Genomic DNA, 15,289 nt, shown 5'->3' on the forward strand with positions numbered 1-15,289 from the left:
CCACAGCAGTTAGTGAATGAACATCCTCCTTCCTGGCCTATAGCTACTTTGAGACAAGTTTAGCCAGAAACCAATTTCTAACGTTTTGATATTAGCTCGGTGTGTGTGTGTGTGTGTGTGTGTGTGTGTGTGTGTGTGTGTGTGTGTGTGTGTGTGTGTGTGTGTGCGTGTGCGTGTGCGTGTGTTGAGTAAGGGCAATCGGTGTGTGTGAGGATGCTCAGCCACGGTTGCAGTGGTTTGAAGAAAAAGGAAATCGTTGCCGGGGGTTGGGCCCAGTCATCCCGTTGCCGAGGCTTTGATTAAGAAGGATGTCGCAGGGCATCGATCCCCAGGGCTATAGATTGACTATTTTTATCATCTGTCCGTCTGCCCCCCTCGCGCTCTGATATAACGCTTTCTCCTGCAGAGAGAGAGAGACCCTCCACACGCGGCTAATTTGTAATTACTTCCGTCAATGAGTCTGTTTGAGGTTAACCCTCTGAGACACCCTAAGGTCTCATCACTCATCTTCTGTTATGGCTGACGAGGCGACTTCGTTATCCCCTACACCTCAGACCTGTCAACATATAGGCAGTCCATAGACTGCCCTGTTGCCTTGAGAAGCCAGCATTTCATGAGCAGTCCTTAGTGGTTCCCAGACAGTGGGTCAGAAACCTCTGGTGGGTGACTAGGTTGCTGTCATTGGCTTTGTTGAATTTGAGGGTCTCAACAAAATTCCAAGTCTTTGGCAGTGTTTAAAAGATCTTGAAAAGCAGTGCACTAACAGTAGGACGGGATATGGAAAGGTTTGATTCGCACTCTACTTACAGTACCAGTCAAACGTTTGGACACACCTACTTATTCAAGGGTTTTTCTTTATTTGTACTATTTTCTACATTGTAGAATAATAGTGAAGACATCAAAACTATGAAATAACACATATGGAATCATGTAGTAACCAAAAAAGTGTTAAACAAATCAAAATATGTTTTATATTTGAGTTTCTTTGTTGCCTTGATAACAGCTTTGCACACTCTTGGCATTCTCTCAACCAGCTTCATGAGGTAGTCACCTGGAATGCATTTCAATTATCAGGTATGCCTTGTTAATTTGTGTAATTTCTTTCCTCAGTGCCTTTGAGCCAATCAGTTGTGTTGTGACAAGGTAGAGGTGGTATACAGAAGACAGCCCTATTTGGTAAAAGACCAAGTCCATATTATGGCAAGAACAGCTCAAATAAGCAAAGCGAAATGACAGTCCATCATTACTTTAAGACATGAAGGTCAATCAATCTGGGCCTTGAAGAACTTTGTGCAGTCGCTTAAAGCGCTATGATGAAACTGGCTCTCATGAGGACCGCCACAGGAAAGGAAGACCCAGAGTTACCTCTGCTGCAGAGGATAAGTTCATCAGAGTTATCAGCCTCAGAAATTGCAGCCCAAACAAATGCTTCAGAGTTCAAGTAACAGACACATCTCAACATCAACTGTTCAGAGGAGACTGCGTGAATCAGGCCTTCGTGGTCAAACTGCTGCAAAGAAACCACTACTAAAGGACACCAATAAGAAGATTCTTTCTTGGGCCAAGAAACACAAGCAATGGACATTAGACCGGTGGAAATCTGTCCTTTGGTCTGATGAGTCCAAATTTGAGATTTTTGGTTCCAACCGCCTTGTCTTTGTGAGATGCAGAGTAGGTGGTGTGGGGGTGCTTTGCTGGTGAATGGATGATCTCCGTATGTGTGGTTCCCACTGTGAAGCATGGAGGAGGTGGTGTGGGGGTGCTTTGCTGGTGACACTGTCTGTGATTTATTTAGAATTCAAGGCACACTTAACCAGCATGGCTACCACAGCATTCTGCAGCAATACGCCAGGCCATCTGGTTTGGGCTTAGTGGGACTATCATTCGTTTTTTAACAGGACAATGACCCAACACACCTCTTGGCTGTGTAAGGGCTATTTGACCAAGAAGGAGAGTGATGGAGTGCTGCATCAGATGACCTGGCCTCCACAATCACCCGACCACAACCGAATTGAGATGGTTTGGGATGAGTTGGACCACATAGCGAAGGAAAAGCAGCCAACAAATGCACAGCATATGTGGGAACTCCTTCAAGCATTCCAGGTGAAGCTGGTTGAGAGAATGCCAAGAGTCTACAAAGTCATCAAGGCAAAGGGTGGCTACGTTGAAGAATCTGAAATATAAAATATATTTTCATTTTGTTTAACACTTTTTTGTTTCCATAGTTTTGATGTCTTGACTATTATTCTACAATGTAGAAAATAGTAAAAACAAAGAAAAGTCCTTGAAACTGTAGATGTCTAAATGTTTGACTTTTACTGTATATCCATGTCTTTCTCTCTCCTGGTGTGTGTATGTAATGCTCTCTCTCAGGCCTAACCCTCCACCCAGGGTAGGTCATTACAGAGGAAGTGAGCCAGCAGTGAGGTTCCACTATACTGTGTTCTCCATATCCTGGATAGTGGGGGACCCAGGACCCCCTGAGGGGGACTGTTGTTTCTAGGGATACAGGACAGCTCTATATCCTCACCCCTGTCCCTCCCCTATTCTCTCCCCAGGCCACTGTGGTTCCTCTCCTTTCTAACAGGAGGATTGATGCATGGATAATCCCAATTGGGCTGAAAGGCTGTGTTTACATGGCGGGGATTAAGGAGAGATTAGCGCTATCACATCACAGGATTAGATTGAGTGGCTGGAAACTGTTACCACTCTGTACTTACACTGCCCTGCTTCCCCCCTCTCTCTCTCTCTCCTGGTCTCTCTCTCTCTCCTGGTCTCTCTCTCTCCTGGTCTCTCTCAGCGCTATGGGGTTTACATGGTGTCTTTCTCCTTCACAGACTAGGCTAGTTAACATACTCCTAGTTAACCCAGTTCTAGTTAACCCAGTCCTAGTTAACCCACTCTTCCATTCACTTTTTACCATCTGAACTCATTCTTGCTAAGAATGGTCCTGTGGTTCCCAAAGAGACCCAGTAGATATCATCCCTGTAACAGTCAGCAGGTATCCCTGTAACAGTCAGCAGGTATCCCTGTAACAGTCAGCAGGTATCCCTGTAACAGTCAGCGGGTATCCCTGTAACAGTCAGCGGGTATCCCTGTAACAGTCAGCGGGTATCCCTGTAACAGTCAGCGGGTATCCCTGTAACAGTCAGCGGGTATCCCTGTAACAGTCAGCGGGTATCCCTGTAACAGTCGGCGGGTATCCCTGTAACAGTCGGCGGGTATCCCTGTAACAGTCGGCGGGTATCCCTGTAACAGTCGGCGGGTATCATCCCTGTAACAGTCGGCGGATATCATCCCTGTAACAGTCGGCGGGTATCATCCCTGTAACAGTCGGCGGGTATCATCCCTGCAACAGTCGGCGGGTATCATCCCTGCAACAGTCGGCGGGTATCATCCCTGCAACAGTCGGCGGGTATCATCCCTGCAACAGTCGGCGGGTATCATCCCTGCAACAGTCGGCGGGTATCATCCCTGCAACAGTCGGCGGGTATCATCCCTGCAACAGTCGGCGGGTATCATCCCTGCAACAGTCGGCGGGTATCATCCCTGCAACAGTCGGCGGGTATCATCCCTGCAACAGTCGGCGGGTATCATCCCTGCAACAGTCGGCGGGTATCATCCCTGCAACAGTCGGCGGGTATCATCCCTGCAACAGTCGGCGGGTATCATCCCTGTAACAGTCGGCGGATATCATCCCTGTAACAGTCGGCGGGTATCCCTGTAACAGTCGGCGGGTATCCCTGTAACAGTCGGCGGGTATCCCTGTAACAGTCGGCGGTATCATCCCTGTAACAGTCGGCGGGTATCATCCCTGCAACAGTCGGCGGATATCATCCCTGCAACAGTCGGCGGATATCATCCCTGCAACAGTCGGCGGATATCATCCCTGCAACAGTCGGCGGATATCATCCCTGCAACAGTCGGCGGATATCATCCCTGCAACAGTCAGCGGATATCATCCCTGCAACAGTCAGCTGATATCATCCCTGCAACAGTCAGCGGATATCATCCCTGCAACAGTCAGCGGATATCATCCCTGCAACAGTCAGCGGATAGCATCCCTGCAACAGTCAGCGGATAGCATCCCTGCAACAGTCAGCGGATAGCATCCCTGCAACAGTCAGCGGATAGCATCCCTGCAACAGTCAGCGGATAGCATCCCTGCAACAGTCAGCGGATAGCATCCCTGCAACAGTCAGCGGATAGCATCCCTGCAACAGTCAGCGGATAGCATCCCTGTAACAGTCAGCGGATAGCATCCCTGTAACAGTCAGCGGATAGCATCCCTGTAACAGTCAGCAGATATCCACACTGCGAGGTGAACTAGAACAATGGTGAACATCCCCCTTCTGTCCTATGTGTTCCTTCTCCAGGGAGGAGTGTGACTAGATGAACAGGTGGAGAAGGTAACAGCACAAGATGATGTTAAGAATGTTCCTCTTAACCAGTAGTCTGTGTTTTTCTCTCTCTCAGGGAGGAGCGTGAGCGTTGGATCCGGGCTAAGTACGAGCAGCGGTTGTTCCTGGCATCGCTCTCGGGGGTGGACCTATCCCTGGGCCAGCAGCTGCTGAGGGCCACGGCCGAGGAGGACCTGCGCTGCGTCATCCTGCTTCTGGCTCACGGCTCCCGGGAGCAAGTCAACGAGACGTGTGGAGAGGGAGACGGACGCACCGCCCTTCACCTGGCGTGCCGCAAGGGCAACGTGGTCATCACACAGCTCCTCATCTGGGTGAGAGAGAGGACAATACCAACAGGATCTCACATGTCCATGGTTCCTCACCCTGAATGTTGTCTGTAGACCAAGATGTTGCCATGTCAAATAACTTACTCTCTTTCCCTCTCTCCTCTCTCCCCCATCCCCCTCTCTCCCCATCCCCCTCTCTCCCCATCCCCCTCTCTCCCCTATCCCCCTCTCTCCCCTATCCCCCTCTCTCCCCTATCCCCCTCTCTCCCCATCCCCCTCTCTACCCATCCCCCTCTCTCCCCATCCCCCTATCTCCCCTATCCCCCTCTCCTCTCTCCCCATCCTCCTCTCCTCTCTCCCCCATCCCCCTCTCTCCCCATCCTCCTCTCCTCTCTCCCCCATCCCCCTCTCTCCCCATCCCCCTCTCTCCCCTATCCCCCTCTCTCCCCTATCCCCCTCTCCTCTCTCCCCTATCCCCCTCTCCTCTCTCCCCGATCCCCCTCTCCTCTCTCCCCCATCCTCCTCTCTCCCCCATCCTCCTCTCTCCCCCATCCTCCTCTCTCCCCTATCCCCCTCTCTCCCCCATCCCCCCCTCTCTCCCCATCCCCCTCTCTCCCCTATCCCTCTCTCCCCATCCCCCTCTCTCCCCTATCCCTCTCTCCCCATCCCCCTCTCTCCCCTATCCCCCTCTCTCCCCTATCCCCCTCTCTCCCCTATCCCCATCCCCCATCCCCCTCTCTCCCCCATCCCCCTCTCTCCCTCATCCCCCTCTCTCCCCATCCCCCTCTCTCCCCTCCCATCTCCCTCATCCCCCTCACTCCTCTCTGCTCTCTCCCCTATCCCTCTCTCCCTCATCCACCTCACTCCTCTCTCGCCATCCCTCTCTCCTCTCTCCCTCATCCCCCTCACTCCTCTCTGCTCTCTCGCCATCCCTCTCCTCCAGTACGGGGTGGATCTGATGGCGAGGGACGCCCACGGTAACAGTGCGCTGGCGTACGCACGGCAGGCCAGCAGCCAGGAGTGTGTTGACACGCTGCTGCAGTACGGCTGTCCCGATGAACGCTACCCACTTATGGCCACGCCCAACCTGTCCCGACGCAACACCAACCGCAACAACAGTTGCAGCAGCACGGGCAGCACCGCACTCATATAAACACTACCGCCCCCTTCAGGAGGCCTCTGGGTACTGCGGCTCGCAGGATATTAACAGGCTAAACACACATTGTGACATTATATGCATATTACACACTCAAAATCCTGACTGAAAAAAAAACTGTGACATTTTTGGAAGTGAGGGGCTTGGAGAGAGTCTGAATTGGGAGAAAATGACTGAACTCTTTTGGGAACCACTACTTCTGCACTCCTAGTCTTAGAGCCCTCGTTGACTTCTTACCCTCTCCACTCTGACACTAATCTCACACAGAAGACACTAGCACTCCTGTTGCCGTTGATGAAGCCCTCTGTCCTTTTGGCTCTCTGCCCCACATCATGATGACCCCCCCCCCCGCGCTTCGGTCCAATTGTCAATTTCCTCACAAGGCCCTCCCCTGTAAAAGCATGGGGGCAGGAGGTGGCTTGGCATTACTTCCGGGTGGAGTCAGGTCACCGGCTTCCCCCACTGCTATCTACCTGGCTGCATGTGGCCCTAAGCATGATGGGACATGGGGAGGAGGCGGCCAAAATCACGTGAAAAGCAGCGAATCCCCCTTCTCATATACCCTCTATTGACTCCCCCTTCTCATATACCCTCTATTGACTCCGATCTGCAATCTGCTCCCAGCTTCAACCCAGGCCACACACACACACTATATCACTACTATGTCACTGCTTTCTCCGCTGTACAGAAACAGAGGGCTGCGGGTTTGGAAAGACGTTGGATGTTTGAAGAAGGCCTCTGTAGCATGTTGGGGAAGGGGGGGTTGCTTTTCACGTAAGTTATGGGAGCTCTACCTTATAACATGAGAACTACAAAGAACACTGATCAACTGAACAGAGCTCCTCTTTTACTCTGGTTCTTCTTTAGTTCTCCACATTATCAGTGTTTCCCCTCTCTTCTCTTGAGTAAATTATGTGATCTCTCTCTCCTGTGGATGTTTATTTTTTATTTTTTAATGTGGAACAAAAATATCTTCTTGTATAAACAGTTTAAGAAAGTGAGAGAAAAAAATCCTAAATATCCGATATTCCTTGGAAGTAAAACAGAAAGTGTGAGAGCATGTCAGACACTTTCTCTTTTCAATTAAAAAAAAAGGTTGTTCATCACGTCCACATTGTGTATATCTCATTGTGAATTGCTGGACCAATGAATCAGTTCTACAGAGAAGTGAGTTTGTCATATCTATTAGAAGCCACTTGCCAGGTGTAAAAAGTGTGTATGTATTTCCAGGCTCAGGGACCAGAGACGGTCAATTCTATGTGATCTTGAAACCCCCACAATTCCACTCGCCTCAACAACAGTCTTAGATGTACATTTCATCCGTTCAGAGGAACAGTCCACCTCCAGAATGTATAGGAAGCATCATGAGGCTCAGTATCAGACCATCAGCCTTCTTCAGGATCGTGGTACGGTTGGTCCACCACACAGAGACCAGGGGAAAGGCTTTTCTGTTTAGTGTTTTATCCTTCCTTTTCTTTACTTTTATCAGGTCATCAAATACACTGTATCTGCTGTTTCAGCTGGAAACGCATCGTGATAATGTCTTGTTGCATAGTGATCGGCAGAGGATGGGAGGAAATGGATAGGCAGGACTCTGTCATGTTCCTGTTGATTACTTAGGTGTGGTGCAGGTATCAGTTGTCAGGTCCATACTCCCGTTCACTAACACTGATCTACAACTGATCCAGGAACAGCATCCACGGTGTAAATGTAGCACTATTTATACTAGATGGGCTCATCAGTGTTCAATCTATTTCATTTAATCTAAGAAGACGTTTGTCTGACAGTTCAATCCATGATGGGCTGTCAGCTTTTGTAGAATATCTACGATCTGATGGATACTGTTTCTTCATAGAGTTAGACTGTTCTGATTCGGAGAAGAGTTCCTCATTTGTGCCCCTCTGAGTTCTCCCCTTGTCAAGTTGACTGACATCGTATATGACGTCATAGGTCAGGATAGACTCTGGGCCGCCTCCCATCAGGTCTTCTGAGGTACTCGGCATGCGTTTCCTCCATCCTCTGTCTGTCATTGGATAGCCATGTCTGTTGCTCCCCAACCAATCATACAGTCTCTGCCTCTTGAATCTCTCGGCCTGCGTCCCAAATGGCACCCTATTCCCTTGAACAGTGCACAACTTTTGACCCACGCCCATAGGATTCTGGTTAAAAGAAGTTCACTATGTAGGGAATCGGCAGCCATTTGGGATGCATCCTTTCTGCTCAGTGACTGGATAGGAAGGGCTTCTCTGCGTCTGGAATCCTACTGTGTGTAAATAATATTTTACTTCTCTCCCTCTATCGCTTTCTCTCTTTGAAAAGCTCTTTTGGTGGTGATGTCATGATGTATCTGAAGGAAGTAGGAAGTTCTTTACTCTGAGAGCGTCGTGTTCTCTGCGGTTTGAGCGGAGGTTTGCCGATGCCCATGTGATGTTTTTATTGGGAGAAATAAGCCAGTAATGGGTTGACTGAACGTTACTGGAATGTTTAGCATCAGGGGCTTTCCTTTCCTCCTGTCCCTCTTCGTGTTGCCAACGTCTCTGCTCTGCACAAGTCCCTCTGCCTTTGCCTGTTCTTAAACCTTACTCTGTGTGTGTCCTCGTGTGTGATATGAGTCTTTCTCCCCCCAAACCATTCCTCAGCGTCAAATGCTCCCGTATTTATGATTGCTTTTGCCCTTGATGTTACCTCGTGTGTGTGTGTGTGTGTGTGTGTGTGTGTGTATAAACGCCTAATATAAGTAGTGACTCCTGCCTCACCTGTACAGGTATTAAAGCAATATGGAGGACAGGTATAGATGTCCACGCTAACGGTGGTGTTTCTGTCCAACACACACCTTGCAATACCTGCGTATGCTGTAGACAAGCCCATACATCACACACACGCTTCTCTGTGTCCGATAGAAATGTGAAAAGAGCTCAACATGTTGAGTGTGATTAACATGAGAAGTGCTGAGGCATCAGGCTTTGTCCACAGGCAGCCACGAACACTAAAGTGCACCTGACCAAACCTTTATTGAACCTTATTGAACCTTATTGTTGCAGTAGCAGAAATAGCAGCGTTAAACCTCTCCCTCGTCACTAGAGGGATTTCTCCCCCTTAATAACACTTGTAAGTGAGGTTTTGACTGAGGAGACCAAGTCGTTCTATTTCTGACAAAACGATGCACTACGTATCCAGTTTGATGGTCTCTCGTCAGTCCTCTCCTCTCAAGGTCTTTCCTGTAGAACACTTTTGCATGGATGGATGTTTGTGTAGATCCCTGGTCTCTTCCCTCATATTGTCTGCTGGCCTGAAACTGTTCCTATCTCAGCCACTGGCTCTCACACTAGTGGGAGATATGAAGAGGTTAGACATCGTATTGGACACAATCCTCATTGGTGGTCAAGCTGCTCTCCCTTCCCCCTCTGAAGTAGCCAGTGGAAGTCATGATTAGCCAATAGTGTGAGCTGTCCTCCCTTCCCCCTCTGAAGTAGCCAGTGGAAGTCATGATTAGCCAATAGTGTGAGCTGTCCTCCCTTCCCCCTCTGAAGTAGCCAGTGGAAGTCATGGTTAGCCAATAGTGTGAGCTGTCCTCCCTTCCCCCTCTGAAGTAGCCAGTGGAAGTCATGATTAGCCAATAGTGTGAGCTGTCCTCCCTTATAGGTGGGTTCAGGAAGCATCAAAAAGCTAGCCTGGAATCCAGAAGATTTGTTTCAATGGTGAAACAAACGGAGCATATCAGTTTGGTTTCCAGGCTGTCTAGAATCTCCTCTTTAGACGTGAGACGTTGAGACATGTATCAGTGTCCCTGCCAGGGAGAAGAGCACTATGGGGGACACACTCACCATGTCAATCAGTCTGGTGTTACTTACGTACCATTAAACCAGCCACAGCTCTCCCTTCTATACATGCCAGTCGACACATCAGCACAGCGTTCACCACATGTACATAGATGTAATCAACAAACCCTAATAAACAAACTATGGTCATTTGTTTTTGTTTATTTGGTTCCCGTGTGTATTTGGTGACCTCTTTGTCGTTGCTCATTCATCCTGTATGTAGCTACACAACCCAACCCGAGACGACTGCCAGTCAAATGATTTAATATGGTTCTAATGCTATCTAGATATGGAAGAAGACCTCTCTCCTCCCAACTGCTTGGGTTTGGTTCAGTTATCAGTCTAGTCCATCCACCTCTATTGTGACCTATCAGCATCAAGCAGCGTTATTATTCCAATTGTCATTGATCTCCTAATTATTATTGTTATTATTGTTCTATTGAGTGTGTCATCTGTACAGTACCGTGTTGATACCTAATAGTCTTCTACTGTAATGTGTCTCTTTTCAATAAAGACAAAATATGCTTCTTAATATAACTGTTAATGTCTGTTAAATCCAAACATGGATAACGGGTGGGAACTGGGAAGATGGATATGTTAGGCTGGGCCTGGAATGAAGCTGTGTGTGTGTCTGCGTGGGAGATAGTGTACTTCTGGGCTGTCTGCATGTTCCAATGTGCTTAGGTGTGTATGTGTCTATGCGTGCACTAGTGTATGTGTGTCTATGCGTGCACTAGTGTATGTGTGTCTATGCGTGCACTAGTGTGTGTGGTGCAGATGAAGGCATTAGAGCAAGGTCCTATATGTCCTGTCTGTAATGGGATAATACCCCTTTAATCCTCTCCAGCCCTCTGGGATTCAGGAAGAGGACCACGGGGAGCACAAAGCAGCCAAGAAGGGGGAGACAGACAGGGGTCTGCCCTCACAAAGCACCAGGCACAGGGGAGGTGGGGGGAGACGGACAGGGGTCTACCCTCACAAAGCACCAGGCACAGGGGAGGACAATAGGACCGTGGCAGGCCACGACAGCAGATGTAATTAAAGAGATTAGACGGGGAAGTGAGGAAAAGAGCAGCCAGCGGAGGGAGGGGAGGGATGGGGGGCAGAGAGGAAGGGGAGGGAGGGGGAGCAGAGTGGTTACTCTGTAAACAGTAATGTTGTGGGGGACAGAGTGGTTACTCTGTAAACTAATGTTGTGGGGGACAGAGTGGTTACTCTGTAAACAGTAATGTTGTGGGGGACAGAGTGGTTACTCTGTAAACAGTAATGTTGTGGGGGACAGAGTGGTTACTCTGTAAACAGTAATGTTGTGGGGGACAGAGTGGTTACTCTGTAAACTAATGTTGTGGGGGACAGAGTGGTTACTCTGTAAACTAATGTTGTGGGGGACCGAGTGGTTACTCTGTAAACAGTAATGTTGTGGGGGACAGAGTGGTTACTCTGTAAACTAATGTTGTGGGGGACAGAGAGGTTACTCTGTAAACTAATGTTGTGGGGGACAGAGTGGTTACTCTGTAAACAGTAATGTTGTGGGGGACAGAGTGGTTACTCTGTAAACAGTAATGTTGTGGGGGACAGAGTGGTTACTCTGTAAACAGTAATGTTGTGGGGGACAGAGTGGTTACTCTGTAAACTAATGTTGTGGGGGACAGAGTGGTTACTCTGTAAACTAATGTTGTGGGGGACCGAGTGGTTACTCTGTAAACAGTAATGTTGTGGGGGACAGAGTGGTTACTCTGTAAACTAATGTTGTGGGGGACAGAGTGGTTACTCTGTAAACAGTAATGTTGTGGGGGACAGAGTGGTTACTCTGTAAACTAATGTTGTGGGGGACAGAGTGGTTACTCTGTAAACTAATGTTGTGGGGGACAGAGAGGTTACTCTGTAAACAGTAATGTTGTGGGGGACAGAGTGGTTACTCTGTAAACAGTAATGTTGTGAGGGACAGAGAGGTTACTCTGTAAACTAATGTTGTGGGGGACAGAGTGGTTACTCTGTAAACAGTAATGATGTGGGGGACAGAGTGGTTACTCTGTAAACAGTAATGTTGTGGGGGACAGAGTGGTTACTCTGTAAACAGTAATGTTGTGGGGGACAGAGTGGTTACTCTGTAAACTAATGTTGTGGGGGACAGAGTGGTTACTCTGTAAACAGTCATGTTGTGGGGGACAGAGAGGTTACTCTGTAAACTAATGTTGTGGGGGACAGAGTGGTTACTCTGTAAACAGTAATGTTGTGGGGGACAGAGTGATTACTCTGTAAACTAATGTTGTGGGGGACAGAGTGGTTACTCTGTAAACTAATGTTGTGGGGGACAGAGTGGTTACTCTGTAAACAGTCATGTTGTGGGGGACAGAGAGGTTACTCTGTAAACTAATGTTGTGGGGGACAGAGTGGTTACTCTGTAAACAGTAATGTTGTGGGGGACAGAGAGGTTACTCTGTAAACTAATGTTGTGGGGGACAGAGTGGTTACTCTGTAAACAGTAATGTTGTGGGGGACAGAGTGGTTACTCTGTAAACAGTAATGTTGTGAGGGACAGAGAGGTTACTCTGTAAACTAATGTTGTGGGGGACAGAGTGGTTACTCTGTAAACAGTAATGTTGTGGGGGACAGAGTGGTTACTCTGTAAACAGTAATGTTGTGGGGGACAGAGTGGTTACTCTGTAAACAGTAATGTTGTGGGGGACAGAGTGGTTACTCTGTAAACTAATGTTGTGGGGGACAGAGTGGTTACTCTGTAAACAGTCATGTTGTGGGGGACAGAGAGGTTACTCTGTAAACTAATGTTGTGGGGGACAGAGTGGTTACTCTGTAAACAGTAATGTTGTGGGGGACAGAGTGATTACTCTGTAAACTAATGTTGTGGGGGACAGAGTGGTTACTCTGTAAACTAATGTTGTGGGGGACAGAGTGGTTACTCTGTAAACAGTCATGTTGTGGGGGGACAGAGAGGTTACTCTGTAAACTAATGTTGTGGGGGACAGAGTGGTTACTCTGTAAACAGTAATGTTGTGGGGGACAGAGTGGTTACTCTGTAAACTAATGTTGTGGGGGACAGAGTGGTTACTCTGTAAACTAATGTTGTGGGGGACAGAGTGGTTACTCTGTAACAGTAATGTTGTGGGGGACAGAGTGGTTACTCTGTAAACTAATGTTGTGGGGGACAGAGTGGTTACTCTGTAAACTAATGTTGTGGGGGACAGAGAGGTTACTCTGTAAACAGTAATGTTGTGGGGGACAGAGTGGTTACTCTGTAAACAGTAATGTTGTGGGGGACAGAGTGGTTACTCTGTAAACAGTAATGTTGTGGGGGACAGAGTGGTTACTCTGTAAACAGTAATGTTGTGGGGGACAGAGTGGTTACTCTGTAAACAGTAATGTTGTGGGGGACAGAGTGGTTACTCTGTAAACTAATGTTGTGGGGGACAGAGTGGTTACTCTGTAAACTAATGTTGTGGGGGACAGAGTGGTTACTCTGTAAACAGTAATGTTGTGGGGGGACAGAGAGGTTACTCTGTAAACTAATGTTGTGGGGGACAGAGTGGTTACTCTGTAAACAGTAATGTTGTGGGGGACAGAGAGGTTACTCTGTAACTAATGTTGTGGGGGACAGAGTGGTTACTCTGTAAACAGTAATGTTGTGGGGGACAGAGAGGTTACTCTGTAAACTAATGTTGTGGGGGACAGAGTGGTTACTCTGTAAACAGTAATGTTGTGGGGGACAGAGAGGTTACTCTGTAAACTAATGTTGTGGGGGACAGAGTGGTTACTCTGTAAACAGTAATGTTGTGGGGGACAGAGAGGTTACTCTGTAAACTAATGTTGTGGGGGACAGAGTGGTTACTCTGTAAACAGTAATGTTGTGGGGGACAGAGTGGTTACTCTGTAAAACTAATGTTGTGGGGGACAGAGTGGTTACTATGTAAACTAATGTTGTGTGGGACAGAGAATGTGTGCATATACATAATGACATTTGTAATGTCTTTATTCTTTTGGAACTTGTTTACTGAACTAATGTTTACTTAACTTGTATTGTTTATTTCACTTTTGTTTATCTACTTCACTAACATATGTTTCCCATACCAATAAAGCACTTGCATTGAATTGAGGGATGAAAGGGATGGGGGGGGTAGAGTGGTTTCTCAGTAAAAGGTAATGCTGTGGGTGGGGGGGGGGCTTTCCAGATGACTGGGGTTCTATTGGATATCAGTTTCCCTCATATTTAAATACATTCAAATGCCCATTTAGCAGTTTACTAAGTAAAGGCTCAGAAAGTACATTTCAAAGGGCAAGTCGATGTAAAGCGCTGTATTCTGTCCCAACCCAGGCATTGTGTTGTTGGGAATCAGTACGAACTCAGTGTTTATTGTTATGGCCTCAACGAGAGGATAGACACACACACAGTGCACCAGATGAGTCGGACGGTGTCGTAGAGCAGAGGACTGGGTAGCACAGACCGCTCTGCTCCGAGAGACACAACTATTAGGAATGCAAGGGGAGTGGCCGAATGAGGCGTGAACGGTAGCTAGGTGCAGTGATGGTGTGAGCCTGAAGCAGCGCGATCCAGAGGACAGATAGCTACAGGGGACCTGGCCAAGGAAACCGTTCAGTAGACTGACCAGTAGCTAGGTATTTGACTGTGTCCCTGTTTGGTTATGACATTTGTCTCCATGGTGAACCATACCGACAGGGCATACTATGGATATAGAGACCGTATAAATGACTAATGCTTTAACTCTGGGTTGAGGTTGTCAGTTTCTTTAATAAAATGATCAATTCATGAATTCAATTGAACTATAATTCAGGAAGTGCAAAAATGCGCAATGAATAAAAAAATGTTGTGTGGAATTGCAATTAATCTGCTGGATTAGACTGAATTTGTTTTGGAATTGTCTCAACCCCAATTGAATCTGAAATTATGTTAAAGAAATATATTTTCATCCTCAACACACAATTTCCATATATCGAACACTGAAAATAACTAAGAAATAAATCAATTAAAATAATTACTTGAAAACGACGTAGCCTATACACGTCTTTTCTCGGTGAAATGGAAATGATCGAATATTATTTTCCCAATAGTTATTTTCATGGTATTTTTTGCTAAAAGTGGTGGACAAATTAGACAATATAATAATTATATTTCATACCTGAACCTGAAATAACCAACTTAATGTAAAATGCTGAATCTAGAAAGATATTTCATTTGCATTTGAAATGACTTCAGTGTGGATTAAATCTTCCCGCAAAACTTAGTTTTAGTATTTTAATGAAGTCCCTCTTTTGAAGGAACACGTTCTCCAAGCAAATAGTTGATTATTTCTCAATAATAATAAACTTTTATGCAGTAAAAAAACATGTTTTTTAATTTAGATACAAATTAGATGATCACTCAAGATTCCTGTGGAATGTTAGTTGTATAAAAATATTTAGGAATACGTTTCATAAATGTGATGTTAATGTTTTCTGACTCTTGCAAATGAAGAATTTAAGTTATTCTGAACATTTACTATATAATGGATTTGATTGAGATGGTAACAATTTATAGAAGAAAATGTATTTGTCCTTAGCAAAGTCGAACCTCTTCAGTGAGACTATTTGCACTGAGGTACATTAAATATGTTG

The 15,289-nt window shown here is 46.9% G+C and overlaps 2 protein-coding genes across 7 annotated transcripts in view; both read left to right on the forward strand.

The window, feature by feature from the left end:
* agap1 (ArfGAP with GTPase domain, ankyrin repeat and PH domain 1) overlaps positions 1-10,193 on the forward strand; it is a 193,011-nt gene extending 182,818 nt beyond the window's left edge. For all 6 annotated transcript variants that reach the window (XM_031813531.1, XM_031813525.1, XM_031813527.1 and 3 more), the window contains 2 exons: positions 4,477-4,732; positions 5,631-10,193. In XM_031813531.1, coding sequence (XP_031669391.1) covers positions 4,477-4,732; positions 5,631-5,840 — 466 coding nt within the window. In that variant the 3' untranslated portion in view covers positions 5,841-10,193. The remainder of the gene's footprint in view (positions 1-4,476; positions 4,733-5,630) is intronic.
* Positions 7,208-15,289, forward strand: part of LOC116359769 (arf-GAP with GTPase, ANK repeat and PH domain-containing protein 1-like) — a 22,694-nt gene continuing 14,612 nt past the window's right edge. Inside the window, exons 1-2 of the mRNA XM_031813317.1 lie at positions 7,208-7,249; positions 10,509-10,695. Coding sequence (XP_031669177.1) covers positions 7,208-7,249; positions 10,509-10,695 — 229 coding nt within the window. The remainder of the gene's footprint in view (positions 7,250-10,508; positions 10,696-15,289) is intronic.

This window comes from Oncorhynchus kisutch, unplaced genomic scaffold (genome assembly GCF_002021735.2).
Source record: "Oncorhynchus kisutch isolate 150728-3 unplaced genomic scaffold, Okis_V2 Okis05a-Okis16b_hom, whole genome shotgun sequence".
Classification (NCBI taxonomy): Eukaryota; Metazoa; Chordata; class Actinopteri; order Salmoniformes; family Salmonidae; genus Oncorhynchus; species Oncorhynchus kisutch.